General features: G+C 40.5%; 1 protein-coding gene across 7 annotated transcripts in view; it reads right to left on the bottom strand.

Moving 5' to 3' along the window:
* Window positions 1–14238, bottom strand: part of RAD54L2 (RAD54 like 2) — a 72093-nt gene that overhangs the window by 35349 nt on the left and 22506 nt on the right. For 5 of the 7 annotated variants that reach the window (XM_081900226.1, XM_081900227.1, XM_081900225.1 and 2 more), the window contains one exon: window positions 11195–11401. In XM_081900226.1, coding sequence (XP_081756352.1) covers window positions 11195–11345 — 151 coding nt within the window. In that variant the 5' untranslated portion in view covers window positions 11346–11401. Of the gene's footprint in view, window positions 1–2033; window positions 2126–2663; window positions 2760–9652; window positions 9703–11194; window positions 11402–14238 lie in introns of those variants that run through there. The other 2 variants (XM_081900229.1, XM_081900228.1) reach the window with 2 other exon arrangements.

Below are 14238 nucleotides of genomic sequence, written 5' to 3'. Positions count from 1 at the left end.
CACATAATAAAATGGAGTTAATAAGCGCTCTGTAAGGTATAGTCCAGGGTTAGGCAACCTAAGGCCCGGGGGCTGGATACAGCTCAACCGCCTTCTCAATCCAGCCCGCAGACAGTCCGGGAATCAGAGTGTTTTTACATGAGTAGAATGTGTCCTTTTATTTAAAATGCATCTCTGGGTTATTTGTGGGGCCTGCCTGGTGTTTTTACATAAGTAGAATGTGTGCTTTTACCGGTATTTAAAATGCATCTCTGGTTTATTTGTGAGGCATAGGAATTTGTTCATTATTATTTTTCAAAATATAGTCCAGCCCCCACATAGTCTGAGTGATGGTGGACCGGCCCACAGCTGAAAAAGGTTGCTGACCCCTGATATAGTCATATAAGGCAACAGAAGACTTCCTCAAAAGAAGCAACAATTTTTATTACACTGTGATGATACACAGACCAATTAGATAGTTTGATTATAATTTTCATATGCTGGTTCAATGTAAATCATTAAGCGCGGAGCACTATTTTCATGTTGATTTATCACTACATTAATGAATACTTTAAAAAGTCCATTGTAGTTTTAATTTAGTGTCATATATGGACGTGAGAGATGGTTTAAAACTAAACTCATTATTCTACATTCATTAGAGGGGATGCTCAGGGTCTTGCTCATGAAAATTTCCCCAAAAAAGTGTGTCTAAAAAACTTTTCAGTTAGATAGTAAAATAAAGCCGCAGAATCGAAAGCTACTTCTTACTGCAGAGTCAAAACAAAATGCTCAGTCAAGTCCTTGCAGCTCAGCATGGTCTGTTAGACTGTTGTGTTATGCAAAGATGAGACAGCAGTAATTAGTACTGTACTCCAGTGGCTCCAGTTTTAATCTTTTTTTACAATCTAATTAAATTTCTCATTCCCAGAAATCATGGGCCTTCAACATTTATAAATTTCCTAGATCCTGAGGTTCTTCATTCCCTTTATCAAGACTGATCTCAAAATGTCTTACTCCTGAAAGTATCATTCCTTTCTTAAATAGTAATTTGTAATTTAAATTTGCAATTTCCACTTGGACCCATAAACCAGTTAGAGATTTGTTGCATTCTCACCACTGGATTGTCTGTACTGTACTTTTTAAAACCATTCATAGAAAGATAAAACAGAGCCCAGCAAAAATACACATACACGTGATTACTCTTATCAGTTTCAAAATAAAATCCATATAACATCACTCCTATGAGGAGTTTAAAAAATACTTTATGCCTACCTCCTCTTTTATGAGTTTACTGGGAAGAAATCAGTTTTCTGAACTAGAAAGGTAAACTAGGTAAACAAGAAAGGCTGAACTAGGTAAACAGGAGCAATGGATAAAGTTACAAAATAAATACCAGTGAGCATATACAACTAAATGAGATGTTTCAAACAAGACTTTTTTATAACAGAATTTCAGAACTTTTTGTCTCCCATATAAAACCTATTTGTAAGAAGGCAAACCTAATTCTCAGAATTCCAGGGATGAACAAAAAAGTTTCTCAGAAGTGCAGTGTGTGCATACATAATGCACATACACTTCCACTATCCTGTCCTAGGAAATACAGAACCAGTAAGAACTCTCAGAACTACAGAAGTATGCAGACTCAGATAGGGAGAAAACACATTAAATAACACATGCAAAATATGCCACATCCTTGCTCAGGAAAGCAACAAGTGCAAAGAGGCTGCAATATGAAATAATAATCCCACCAAAACAAATACAAGAGTTAATTGGTTGTTTTACTAGAATCCTCAGACTTAAAAAGTAGTAAATAGCCTTATACAGTGTTCAAGATTATACCGTCAGCCTCTCATGCAAATCAAGACACTCAACTTCCACCAAATTATTGACTGCTGAATAAATAATGAATCTCAATGTATTGTTTTACAAAATATTATATTCCAACCACTCTCTCACGACACCACTGGAACACATCCAATTTCTAAAAACAATGAATTGTTTGTGAAATCAACTGAAGAGGAGAAGTAGATGGAAAGGAGACTTCCATGTCTTACCTGGGAAGTGCTGAGACTCATCCAAAAGGAGCATTTTGCTCAGTGTACACGGCTGACTGCAACACAACCTTCTTTAACAGCTGGTTCTGTAACTTCAGCAGAAGATAATATGGCAAACTGTCAACCACTATGAGCTATTCTAGCCCCAGACCAAATGCCTGAAGTCAATGAAAATAATTTATCATCTCTGCTTGGAATACCATAATCAAACAAAAAATCATAATGTGCCTTTTGCTAAAGTAGCAGAGAAAAGAGAGGAAACAGACTAAACAATGCCATGGTATTCGGATATTCTAATCAAGAGCACTTAGCAATCTACCCTACAAACCTGTATTGAGCACATCCAGTGAATATAGATCCTGTAACTTGGCTGTGACTGAGAAGGGTCACTTACATAACCAATTAAATATGCCTAGGTTTTAGTCTATATAGCACTGGCACTTATTTTCTTTCCCAGCTCAGGTCCACAAAGCCATGAGTACAAAAAAAAGCCAGCAAGTACTTGAGGACCAATCACAGAAGCTATTCTGTCCTATTGACTGAAACTAGCATATGTGCTAAATTAGAGGAGGTACCCAACACTACTCCTGAAAAACAGTACAGTCTGTAAAACAAAAAGAAACCATGTACGTTTGGGGAGGTCTCTGCTCTCTGGGGTGGCTGCTACAACAAAAGTTGCACGCCGTTTTCATCTGATATCATTTACTCAGCCCGCGATCCATTTGAACTACTGGAAGAGAGCAGGAATAAAACGAAATCCTTACATAACTATTCAAACTCAACTGGGGCCCCACACAAGGGGAATTCTAACAGGCAACAGGAAACAAAGAGCAAGAGCTCCAGAAATTAACACCAGGGCTAAGGGGATGGGGGTAAGTTAGCATATCAACATATTGGGAGCCATTAAAAAGAGAATCATTGCAAGTTTAATTTTATTAACAGCAACACAAGGTGTTGCTAACTCAGCACAATTCCATATGTGTGAAACCAACCAATATGTGATCTCTGTAACCTAAATAGTGGCAGCAATGACATATTGGCTTCAGCTGAAAAAAATATTTTTTTATGTGGAGTTGCTGATCAACAATCAAAGAACAGTGGAGAGGTCTGAGGCTGATTGGAGTTGTAGTCCAAAACCTATGGAAGGTACCAAGTAGGGGAAGGCTGTTTTCTAAGATACACTCCCACTACATAATGCTTCATTTCATAGTAGGCTTATTAAAAGCTATTCCTTTATAGTACATCTCACGACAAAATATTTATTTATTTTCCTTTTTTAATCCTATCCCAGGTATTTTCCCTCTGCTTTTAGTGACAGTACTGTCAGTACCGATCCAAGATCTCTTAATGAGTAGACAGATGAAAGCTCTTTTCGCACCAGATTTTCCTGGCACATAAAAAGCCTTTTAAAATATATGTGTTGCTTTCCAAGCAAGGCTCTCTCTTCTCACAAATTCTGGAAAACCAAGGATGCTCAAGAAGGGGCTTGGCTCCAAGGGCTTGAGTATACAGTCATACCTTGGGTTAGACGCTTCAAGTTGCGTTTTTTTTTGGGGGGGGGTTACAGACCTGCCGAAACCCGGAAGTACTGGAACATGTTACCTCTGGGTTTCAGCAGTCGTGCATGCGCAGAAGCGCGAAATCGCAACCCATACGTGCGCAGACGCGCCACTGCGGGTTGCGAACGTGCATGTTTGCAACCCGAGTGTCCACTGTACACATTTTTGTGTACACACGGGAACCCTTAGAAGTGAACCCCAACATAAGTCATGATCTTCCTGTAGCCATCCGTCTGGACGCAAATTTAAAAAGCAGCACAAAAGAAAATGGATACAAAAAATGAAGACAAGATATGAAGTTGGCACACACCAAAGAAATAAGAATGTCTACTGATTTCAGAAGGCTTTGGTTCCAGCCCATTAAAACACATGCAATATGACCACACGATTTACCTCTGCTATTTTATTTCTCAGACTGCTTCAGGCTGCAGTCTATTATTTCCCAGACTGCGACTCTCTTAGGAAGTATCCATAAGCAACCCAAGAATAATAAACTCAGGAGTACATAATAGGGGGTTGGGGGGGGGGGCTTTGTTGAGCCAACAATGTGTTGAGTCAGCAATATCCATGCTTTAAGCTAGAGAGCACTTACTACAACTGATAACTCTATAGACTATGTAGGGTTCTAGATGTCAAACTTCAACAATCAAATGTTTTGATTTAATAGTATAATACTGGTCAAAAGTTGTCTTAGAAGTATGATAAATGCACATATGGTCCTTGATTTTATTTAATTAAAAAACTCCAATCCAAAATTATAAAATAAGGAGACAATAGCTCTTATTAAATATTTTAATCAAAACCAGGATGTTATTTTCAGTTACAGCCTCTCCTCCTAAGTTAAGCTGATAAGCACTTTCACTCAAAAGTGTGCATTTTCCAGTAAAAAACAACAACAAACCTTTGTGAGCTTAAATTACACTTCTTTTTCTTTTTAAATTGGTTTTTTATTACAATATGGTGCCCTCCAGGTGTTGCTGGACAACGGTTCCCATCATCCCTGCCATGTTGGCTGGGGCTGATGGGAATTGGAGTTCAACAACATTAGGAGGGCAGCATGGTGGCTACTCCTGCTGTGTTTGTGAGGCACTTGTTTCAGGTAAATGTGTTTGGGGTTTTAGTTTTACACTGCTGAATGAAAATAAATAATGTGCAACTGCAATTAAAGATAGGTTAGTAGAAACGAATAAATCACTGCAAGAATAATAGAACAAGAAATAAATTAATTTCAAAAGGAAAAAAGTTTTCTTCATAATGGTGTTTCTGATCAAAGTGTAACAGAAATTGGAAACAAACAGAAGATATAAGAGAGATATTTTTCACATCTACAGAGGGCACAATGTATTTTTTGTTAATTTGAACTCGCAGGCTTCTACAGTGTATATATATTACATTTTTTATGCTCAAGAACAATTACCAACAAGAAATGGAGGCGGTGACTACCTGCATACACAGGGGAGAAGGATGAGTGCTCTAGAATAGCAACATATGTACTTTAAATTCCATTATACGAGGCAAAAAAAAAAAGGAAAAGCAAGCAGCTGGTTACACCACCATGACAGAACAGCAAGGCTACAGAACCCGTCAGCAGATCTGAGGCAAAGAGAACTTTGGCATCATTGCCTCCAAGCAAATGCAAGTCATTTCTCCAGGTTATATAACATTGTCTAATGCTGCCAGAAGTTGTTCCGCTTTCTCAAACAAGTGATTTATGCCCCAAAAAATCATAAGGAGACAAGTGAGGAGAGGCAACACCACCATCAAGATTTTTATGACTTTTCTCCTCCTCAGCCCCAACCTGAAATAAATCCTTATAGATTTTTAAAAAGAAAAGACGGCAAGTGTTGTCTGTCTGTGAAACCCTGAGGGGGCCGAGATGAAAGTTCTAGTCTCCCTTCCCACACCAGCATTCAAGCCACACCCCAACTATGATAACTTAGGTAACAATAGATAACAGTTTCACAGCACTAATTAAAATTCTAGAATTAGCAAAATAGGCGCCTAGCCACCTCCAACTCATATGATGCCTCCTATATTCCTGCAAGTTTGGCTAAGGACTTTGGAGCCCTTTTCCAGACATCCCTGCCACAATAAACTCTTCTGAGAAGCAAGCTTACAAACTCATCCCTAGCAGATAGAATCAAAAAGAAACAAGCAGTTTAAGTACAAAGCGTTCTCCACAAAACACAGAGTAGAATGTTTTTTCGGGGGGGGGGGGAGACCAAAACAAAAATGTCGTTACTTTGCTGGTACAGAACAACCAGTTCAAATAGCCAAGAGCCTACAGCAGAATTTACCAATATCCTCACTGGTTCTTAATTCTCACAGAACTACTGTGTTTATGTACTTCTTGTTTCTGGTCCAATCACTTTCATTTCTACTAGTTTAACTGTGGAGCTTAAATGCTAAAAATGATGTGGTTTATTTTACAAAACCAAAATTATACCATAAAACACATACAAGCACTAAGGTGTTTGAGGGTTCTTTTTAAAAAAGGTAAAGGACTCCTGGACAGTTATGTCCAGTCAAAGTGACTATGGGGTGTGGCGCTCACCTCACAGCAGGCTGAGGGAGCTAGAGTTGTCCATAGACAGCTTTCTAGGTCATTTGGCGAGCATGACTAAACCACCACTGGCGCACGAAGGACTGTGACAAGTGCCAGAGAACACAGAAATGCCATTTACTTTCCCGCTGCAGTGGTACCTATTTATCTACTTGCACTGATATGCTTTCAAAATTACTATGTTAGCAGAAGCAGGGACAAAGCGGATTCAAACAGCCGACCTTCCGATCAGCAAGCCCAAGAGGCTCAGTGGTTTAGACCACAGTGCCACATTCACATTAACCAAGGCATTGTTGACATCTGTCTGTCTCAAGAGACAATGGAAAAATATGCCTTTGGGGGTAAAGTCAAACCGTTGGAGAGTTACAGCGCCTGCTGTGGCTGTGGAGACCAATATGGGAGAGACATACTGTGTTGCATCTGGGGCAGATTAAGGTGCCCGGTCTCACTGGCGCAGATGCACCATGGCATTTATTCTCTCTGCGTTCCTCCCAGTGATCATTCCTCCTCTGACCGTTGCTGTGGATACATGACCTGACTCCTGTCTCCAGGCACAGAGGTCGTCTGCAAGGGATTCCTACACAGTGGAGTTAATGCTGGCAGCCTTCATATCACACTTGCAGACATCTTTGTAAGTTGGTCTGCCAACAGGCCTGGTGCCTGAAGCTAGCTCCCTGTATAGCACATTCATGGGGATCCTGCTATCTTTCATTGTGTGGAAACTGACCAAGACAGCTTAGACCAGGGGTTCCCACACTTTTTTCAAAGAGGGCCAGATTTGATGAAGTGAACATGCGTGAGGGCTGGCCAATGTTGTTCAGCTTTCTTTACAATTTTACGCATATACTGCCACAGGGGCCGGATTAAATCGATCGGCAGGCAGGATTAGGCCCTGAAACGGACTTTAGACATGCTTGGCTTAGACATTGCTGAGACAGAAGTGTGAAAATGATGGGAATGTGGGCTTGGTAAAACACCTCTGTCTGAGACTCTGTCTTTGCCATGTGATGCCCAAAATCTTCCTGACACAACACATATGGAAGACATTGAGATGTTGCTCCTGGCAACTGTAAGTTGCCCACAACTCCCTTCCATAAAGCAGCATGTTCAACACACAAGTCTGGTAGACCTTCATTTGGGCATTGGACATTAGCATCGCATTCTCCCATACCCTTTTGGAGAGGCGAACCATTGCCATAGCTGCCTTACCAATACACTTGTCCAGCTCAGCATCAATGGAAAGGTTGCTGGTTATGGTGGAGCCAAGGGAGACAGAATCATCTACCACCCCAAGCATATGGTCACCAATGCTGATGCTTTCAGTACTTCTGCTGGGATTCAGTCCTGTCCTAGGGCTTCACCACATGTTTAAGAGTTCTTAAGCTCATCAGGGGAGAGAGGAACATCCAGCTCCTCCAAGACAAGCAGAGTCTGAATGCAGGCAATTGCTGTGCCAAAGACCATTTCCCCCCACAAGTACGGTTCTTGACAGTGCTATGCTCATTGCTTCACCTGCTTGCTGCAATTTGTGATGATCTCTACAAAGTTTTCAACAGTGCAGTTTTTCTGACTGTTGCTCCAATGGCTTTCTTCATGCCTTCGTACATTTTGCCAGTAGTCATTGGCATATTGTCTGGCAATCTGCTGGGCAACACTCCTTGCCTTTCTTGGTGCAGCAAGTGTCTCTGCACAGCGCACACACTTGTAGCTCACAAGGCAAATGCTAAGTTATGCAGAGGTTACTCAGGGAGATGAACTTTGCACCGTGCTTCCCCCAGAAGGAAAGGATATGACAAAATCCTTACAAGGTGATCTACTTAAAAATCAGAGAGCTGAAGAAAATGAGCCACCCACCAGTCAGCAATACCCACTTTGTTGTATAACACATAGAACTGTAAAAGTGTATTAAGGTTTAGGAATAATGTACTGCACAAACAAAACAAATGTATTTTAAAATATTTTACAAAGCCTTATAAGTTTTATAAATCTTCCATGCTACAGAAAAATCTTATGTACTCCTCATCTAAAAATAAAAGCAATACAATTTACAAGTAGTTTGACTGCAAAGTAACTAATTTCCCTCTTTTCTTTTTACCAGTTTCTAGTTAAGCACTTAAAACATACAAAAGAGCTCAAAAGGACATAATGCAAAGACTTAGGGCAGGATATAAGCCACCATGAAGACTATCACAGAAGAAATCACTATCCCATTCACTGAAATGCAATTTCTGGTAATTTTTGGTACACAGTTGAGAAGTGAGGGATAATACTCCAGGCGAAAGGGCTCACCATCAGATGAAATTATAAACTGTTGGTAATCATAACTTTTATAAGCAGCGCAGAACAGAATTAATAGCTCTACCACTTAAGCTAGCCCACTAATTAGATAAAGAGCACATCATATTGACTACATACAAGACCGGGGGGGGGGGGGACTATTTACTTGAAGTAGGAGAAGTTGTTTTAGTTGGGACAGCTCATTAATCAAGGGCCTCGTTAACAGAGATTAGAATGCAGCCCAGGTCTAAAACATAAAGGAATTGAAAAAAATGTTATCAGAGGTACAGTTACTGCACTGCAATGAAGATAGGGTCGCCATATTTCAAACAGTGAAAATCCAGACAGAAAAGTTGTTGAGGTATGGCAACCCTACACAAAGATGGCATAAAACTGTACTTGGAAACATGTGTTTGTAGTTTCGGGGGTCCTTCTGGGTTCACCGTTGGCCCTTTATGCCCAGGCTGTGATCAGAAGTCCCTCTGCTCAGCTGGAAGTGGCTCACTAGAATGCGGTGGCCAAGCTGTTAACCTCTGATCTTTAAAGTACTTCAGGTTGTATTCAACTAACATTTGCTCAGAACAGAGCAGTTGAAATTAATGATCATAACTTAGGTCCATTAATTTCAGTGGGTCTACTCTCATTAAAAGTTAGCTGAATACAACCCTATATGGTTCAGGACCAGGGCATCTGAAGGACAACTTTCTCCCATTTGAACCTGACCAGATATTAAGATAATCTACAGAAGATCTCCTCTGAGTTCCAAATTCCATGTTTTAAGGAAACAAGAGAGATGGGTCTGCAGTTAGTCCAAAACAGAATAGAAAAAAGACCTAGCAATGAGCTCCAATTTAGAGCTACTTCAGGAAGGAATGATGAGAGAGGGGCTTTTCTAATAACAGAGGATACTGATTCCTAGAGTTGAATTTGTTGCAAGCAGATGCAACTGCGGAGTTCAGTTAGCTGCTGTAATGAGAGGAAAATTTTAGAAAAATGAGATAGGGGAGAAGCACAGACAAGAGAAACTGCTGCTGGCCAAGACTCCATTTTGAAGTGAGTGCTCTTGCTTTTCCAGATGTACAACTACTCCTTCCCTCTCCCTCAACACACACGCCATGAACAGAAACCATTTAAAAAGCAAGCACAAAGCAGCACAGGAGGAAAAGCTAGAAGAGGCATCTGAATGCACCTTGAGCAACAGGTAAAAATGGAGGACTTGCCTTCCTCTTTTTCTCTAGTCTTGAGTCAGGACTGTGCATGTGACATGATTCTGCAGGAGTGCAGAAAAAAACACAGAATGTAGTATAGGGTGCAACACTTGAAGACTAAATTAAGCCAATCTAATAGCATAAATAACTGAATCATATACAATCATAGAATTGTAGAGTTGGAAAGGACCCTGAGTGTCATCTAGTCCAACCTCCTTCAATGGACTTATGGATTATCCATAACTGCTAGTCACAGTATTAAACTGAACCAGAATACAAGATACTGAAGACAACAAAAAGCTATCCCTTTCATTGTGAGGTTTTGCTAATGCAGGGGGTGGGCCAGTACTGGAAACAATGAATACAGATCAAAATGGGCCTTTGATCCAAGCTTCTTCCTGTGCTCTTATGTCCTAACAACTATGGCCCAGTTCACGTGTAATCTTAAACTACAACACTAATTTGCCACACAGAGAAGGACACGAGGCAGGAATTACATGCTATACTTAGCTTGTATGGGCTTGTAATTTCTTTGGACAGAAACAAACCATGAGCCCTCATGTAACAAGCCAGGCTCTAGTTTCTCCCTGGCTTGTATTTTTCCCTGTATGGCATAGTCAAGAGCGGCAAAGAGCAAAATTCAAGTTAAACCAAATAAACAATGTCCTAACTGTATTCAAACTAGCTCTACATGTGGGTAACTCCTGCTGAAATATCAGGAACCTGGATAAAGTTTCCAGCAGTTTTGGGTGGGGCATCAGTGCTCTGCATAGCCAGTGGCGTAGCGTGGGTTGTCAGCACCCGGGGCAAGACAAATAATTTGCGCCCCCTAACCCGTGGATTTGTGCCCCCTAACCCTAACCCCCAGATGTTGCGCCCGGTGCGGCCGGCCCCCCTGCACCGCCCACGCTACGCCACTGTGCATAGCTGCTGCAATTTCCCTTAATTACCAACACAGAGTTGATTATACAGAACAGTCAAGATTGTAAAACTATGCAAATAAGAGGAAATAATGCACAGACTGAGTAGATCTGTAAAATTTAGGCCACAAGGGACAGCTTTCCTTGGCACAGAATGTTAATATATGTAGCAAAGTACACACAGCCGTAGTTTTAGCCTTGTGCCCTTTCATTCAAATCTGAGGTCCAGAGAAGCCAAATATTTCACAAAAAAGGTGTAACTGATGCCCTCACAACAGACATGCCTCACACATAGTAACAATGCACACAACATTCTTCTCAAAATGGATTGCTAGACGGGGGCTTCCCCAGCAGCTGCAGAGCTAAATAACTCTGCCCTGCTCACCCAGATTTGGATACAGTTTTAGCTACAGCAATGTAAGTTGCCAATTCAGGACTGGGCTGTCACATTATATAACCTACTGACTTAAATGTTCAAAAACTGGTACAAATGTTCAAAGACCTGTACTCGCATAAATTCCACAGTGAACAAATCTGCCTCTTATATAAAACCTAATGATTTATTCACCAGATTTAAGAGTGCCGGGAAGCACATACAAAAAAGCATTCATTGACTCCCTTGCCCATTACTCACCATTCTCATCAAGTAAATCCTCTTCATCATCCCCATCATTGTCCTCCTCCATTGCTTCATCCTCCTCTTCCTCCTCCTCCTCTTCCATATCCTCCTGCTCCAAGTCCGGGTCCACGTCCGGATCACTCCCTGAGATTGACTCGTCCGACATGATTCCCAATAGCACTCCTTGTGCATTACCTGCTCATGATCTGTGTTAAGGCAGCCCTACAAAAAGAGCAAGAAAAAACATGAGGAAATTAAAACCAAGGACAACAGATTGCATAGCATGATACAGCTTAACCCCAGTTTGTTGTAAGCTTTCCAGACTCTACGGTCGCTAACTGGACTTCTTGTGAGCAGTGATAGCCATTAACATCAGAGGAAGAAGATATTAAAGGAGAATAAGGAGTACAGTGGCTTCATCCAAACTGTATGATATAGGTTACAGCTGAGAATGCTAATGGTATAACCTGGAGAAATGACTTGCATTTACTTGGAGGCAATGATGCCTAAGTTCTCTTTGCCTCAGAACTGCTGGTGGTGGTGTAACCAGCTGCTTGCTTTTCCATTTTTTTGCCCCATATAAGGGAATTTAGAGTACAAACATGTTGCTATTCTAGAGCACTCATCCTTCTCTCTCCTCCTTCCCTGTGTATGCAGGTGGTCACCATTTTTTATTGGTACAGTGGTACCTCGGGTTACATACACTTCAGGTTACATATGCTTCAGGTTACAGACTCCGCTAACCCAGAAATAGTGCTTCAGGTTAAGAACTTTGCTTCAGGATGAGAACAGAAATCGTGCTCCGGTGGCCCCATTAGCTAAAGTGGTGCTTCAGGCTAAGAACAGTTTCAGGTTAAGAACAGACCTCCGGAACGAATTAAGTACTTAATCTGAGATACCCCTGTAATTGTTCTTGAGCATAAAAAATGTAATATACATACAGTGTAGAAGTCTGTGAGTTCAAATTAACAAAGAAATACACTGTGTTCTCTGTGGATGTGAAAATTATCTCTTTTGTATCTTCTGTTTGTTTCCAATTTCTGTTACCCTTTGATTAGAAACACTGAAGAGGCCCCCCACCTTTCTTCTTCTTGATCTCTCATTGGCATTTCATATCACTGTATCCTTCTGGATCGGCTCTGGGGATGGGGACACTGTATTACAGTGGTTCCTTTCCTAGCTTCGGGCCTGGAACTGGGAGAGTAGTATCATTGGGGAGAGTGCCTTTTTGGGATGCCACAGGAAGCTATATTATGTCCAGTGCTATTCAATATCTACATGAAGCCATTGGGAGCGGTCATTAGGAGTTTTGGGGCGAGGCACAACCCATATGCTAATGAGCCACAACTCTTATTTCTCCATAAAATACAAAAGTTAAAATTCTAAAAGAGATTAAAATTACCTCAACTTTATTTTAATATATAAACATCAAAACACCCCTCAAAACAGTAACCATTACGACTTTGTATATTTGGGGCAAAATAAGAAGCAGAAAGTTCACATATTCTGAATATATCAAAATCTGGAGTTCACAAACGTGTCCTGGTTGCTTGTCACTTCTCTATCCACAAGATCTCCTATTCTAATCAGAGTAAGTAGAGAAATGGAGGCACAAAGAGTAAGAAAAAGCAGGGAGAAAAACACAGGAGACAGAGGAGCCAGTTACAAAACAACTCTTAAAAAGCTGCAGTGCTAAATTCTGATGTTTATGGTTCTCAAGAGCTGCTTATTTGTTTTTTTAAATTGGCCTTCCAAAAATCTGCCTTCCAAGTGGAAGAAGATGAGAGAGTGTGTCTATTTTTTGAACATAAATAACCAGGTTGAGTCTAGATCTTGAATTGTACATAAAGATGTCATCTCCTACAAAATCCACACAGCTGAGTCAACCAACCCACCTGGGTTTAAACATCTTTTCAAAAAGTGCAAACAGCCCTCTTCAGTTTAGAGGTGGCATACTATCTGGGTACAGCAAAACACATAATGCTTCCAAACCAGGTAGCAAGGACAAAGTGACAACAAACCATCATTTATTGACAAACTCCTAATAAATGTCTTATGGCTTCAGCCTATTTATTATAAAGCACAATAGCTGAAAATAAGGATTTCAACAGGCAAATGTAATGCTACTGCATGGTTTCAGATAAAATCTTTAATTGCAAACTAGATTAGACTTTCACACTGACAAGTTTCATACCAATAAGATTTAAGTAAACACTTGTAAGGTTATCAGCTACAACCTGAAGAACCTTGGCAAAAAAAAAAATACATTCTAAAAACTAACTAAATCCCACTGATTTTAAGGGAATGTACATTAGCTTACATTAATACAATGCTCAATGGACTAGTTCACAGTTAGCTTATTAATATGCTCTGACAACCAACTCCTCAACTACAAGGCTAAATAAAAAGTTAAGTAACAGTTAAGTAACTTCTTTGAGGGTTTCGTCGGTTTCGTCATGTAATCAGCCCTTCATGTCTGCACCCTCATCCCAGTTCCTAGTAGCTAGCCTATTTCAGTTGCATAAGCAGTGCTTCTCTGGAGGGCTTCCAGCTAGCCTGGCAAACTTCAAATATACAACACTAACACTGCGCCACAGGCAGGTAAGAATTACAGACATTAGCCTGCCCTCATTTCTCACACAAGATTGACCCAGTTCAGAACCATCTATCAAGGAGAATTACATAATATGTCCAGCTAACACCCACATCTCAGGTTTTATGGGTAGGCTATTCCAACCTACCCTACCCCACACATTCAGCATTTAACTGCTGTAGGTAGTGCTCTTTTCAAATTGATGAACAATTACCTTCAAATGAATAGTCATAATCAGTCTAGACTTCCCAACTGTCTCTTACTAAAACCATCTTGTCATCTACCTAGTATAGCGGGACACACACAGCAAGCTGGCATTTTTCAGAAGGAAATGGAAGAGGGGTTTATATGCATTTATACAGACACCAAGAAATCAGTAGCATCCTCAGAATTTAATGACGAATATCGTGTGATGTGGAATAACTTCTAAAAATTATAAAGTTATGAGAAAAAGAACCAGGTACAA

The sequence above is a fragment of the Podarcis melisellensis genome, assembly GCF_964234715.1.
Source record: "Podarcis melisellensis genome assembly, chromosome: 2".
Classification (NCBI taxonomy): domain Eukaryota; kingdom Metazoa; phylum Chordata; class Lepidosauria; order Squamata; family Lacertidae; genus Podarcis; species Podarcis melisellensis.
Note: the sequence above shows the minus strand (reverse complement) of the source record. Positions and strands in the feature narration are given on the sequence as shown.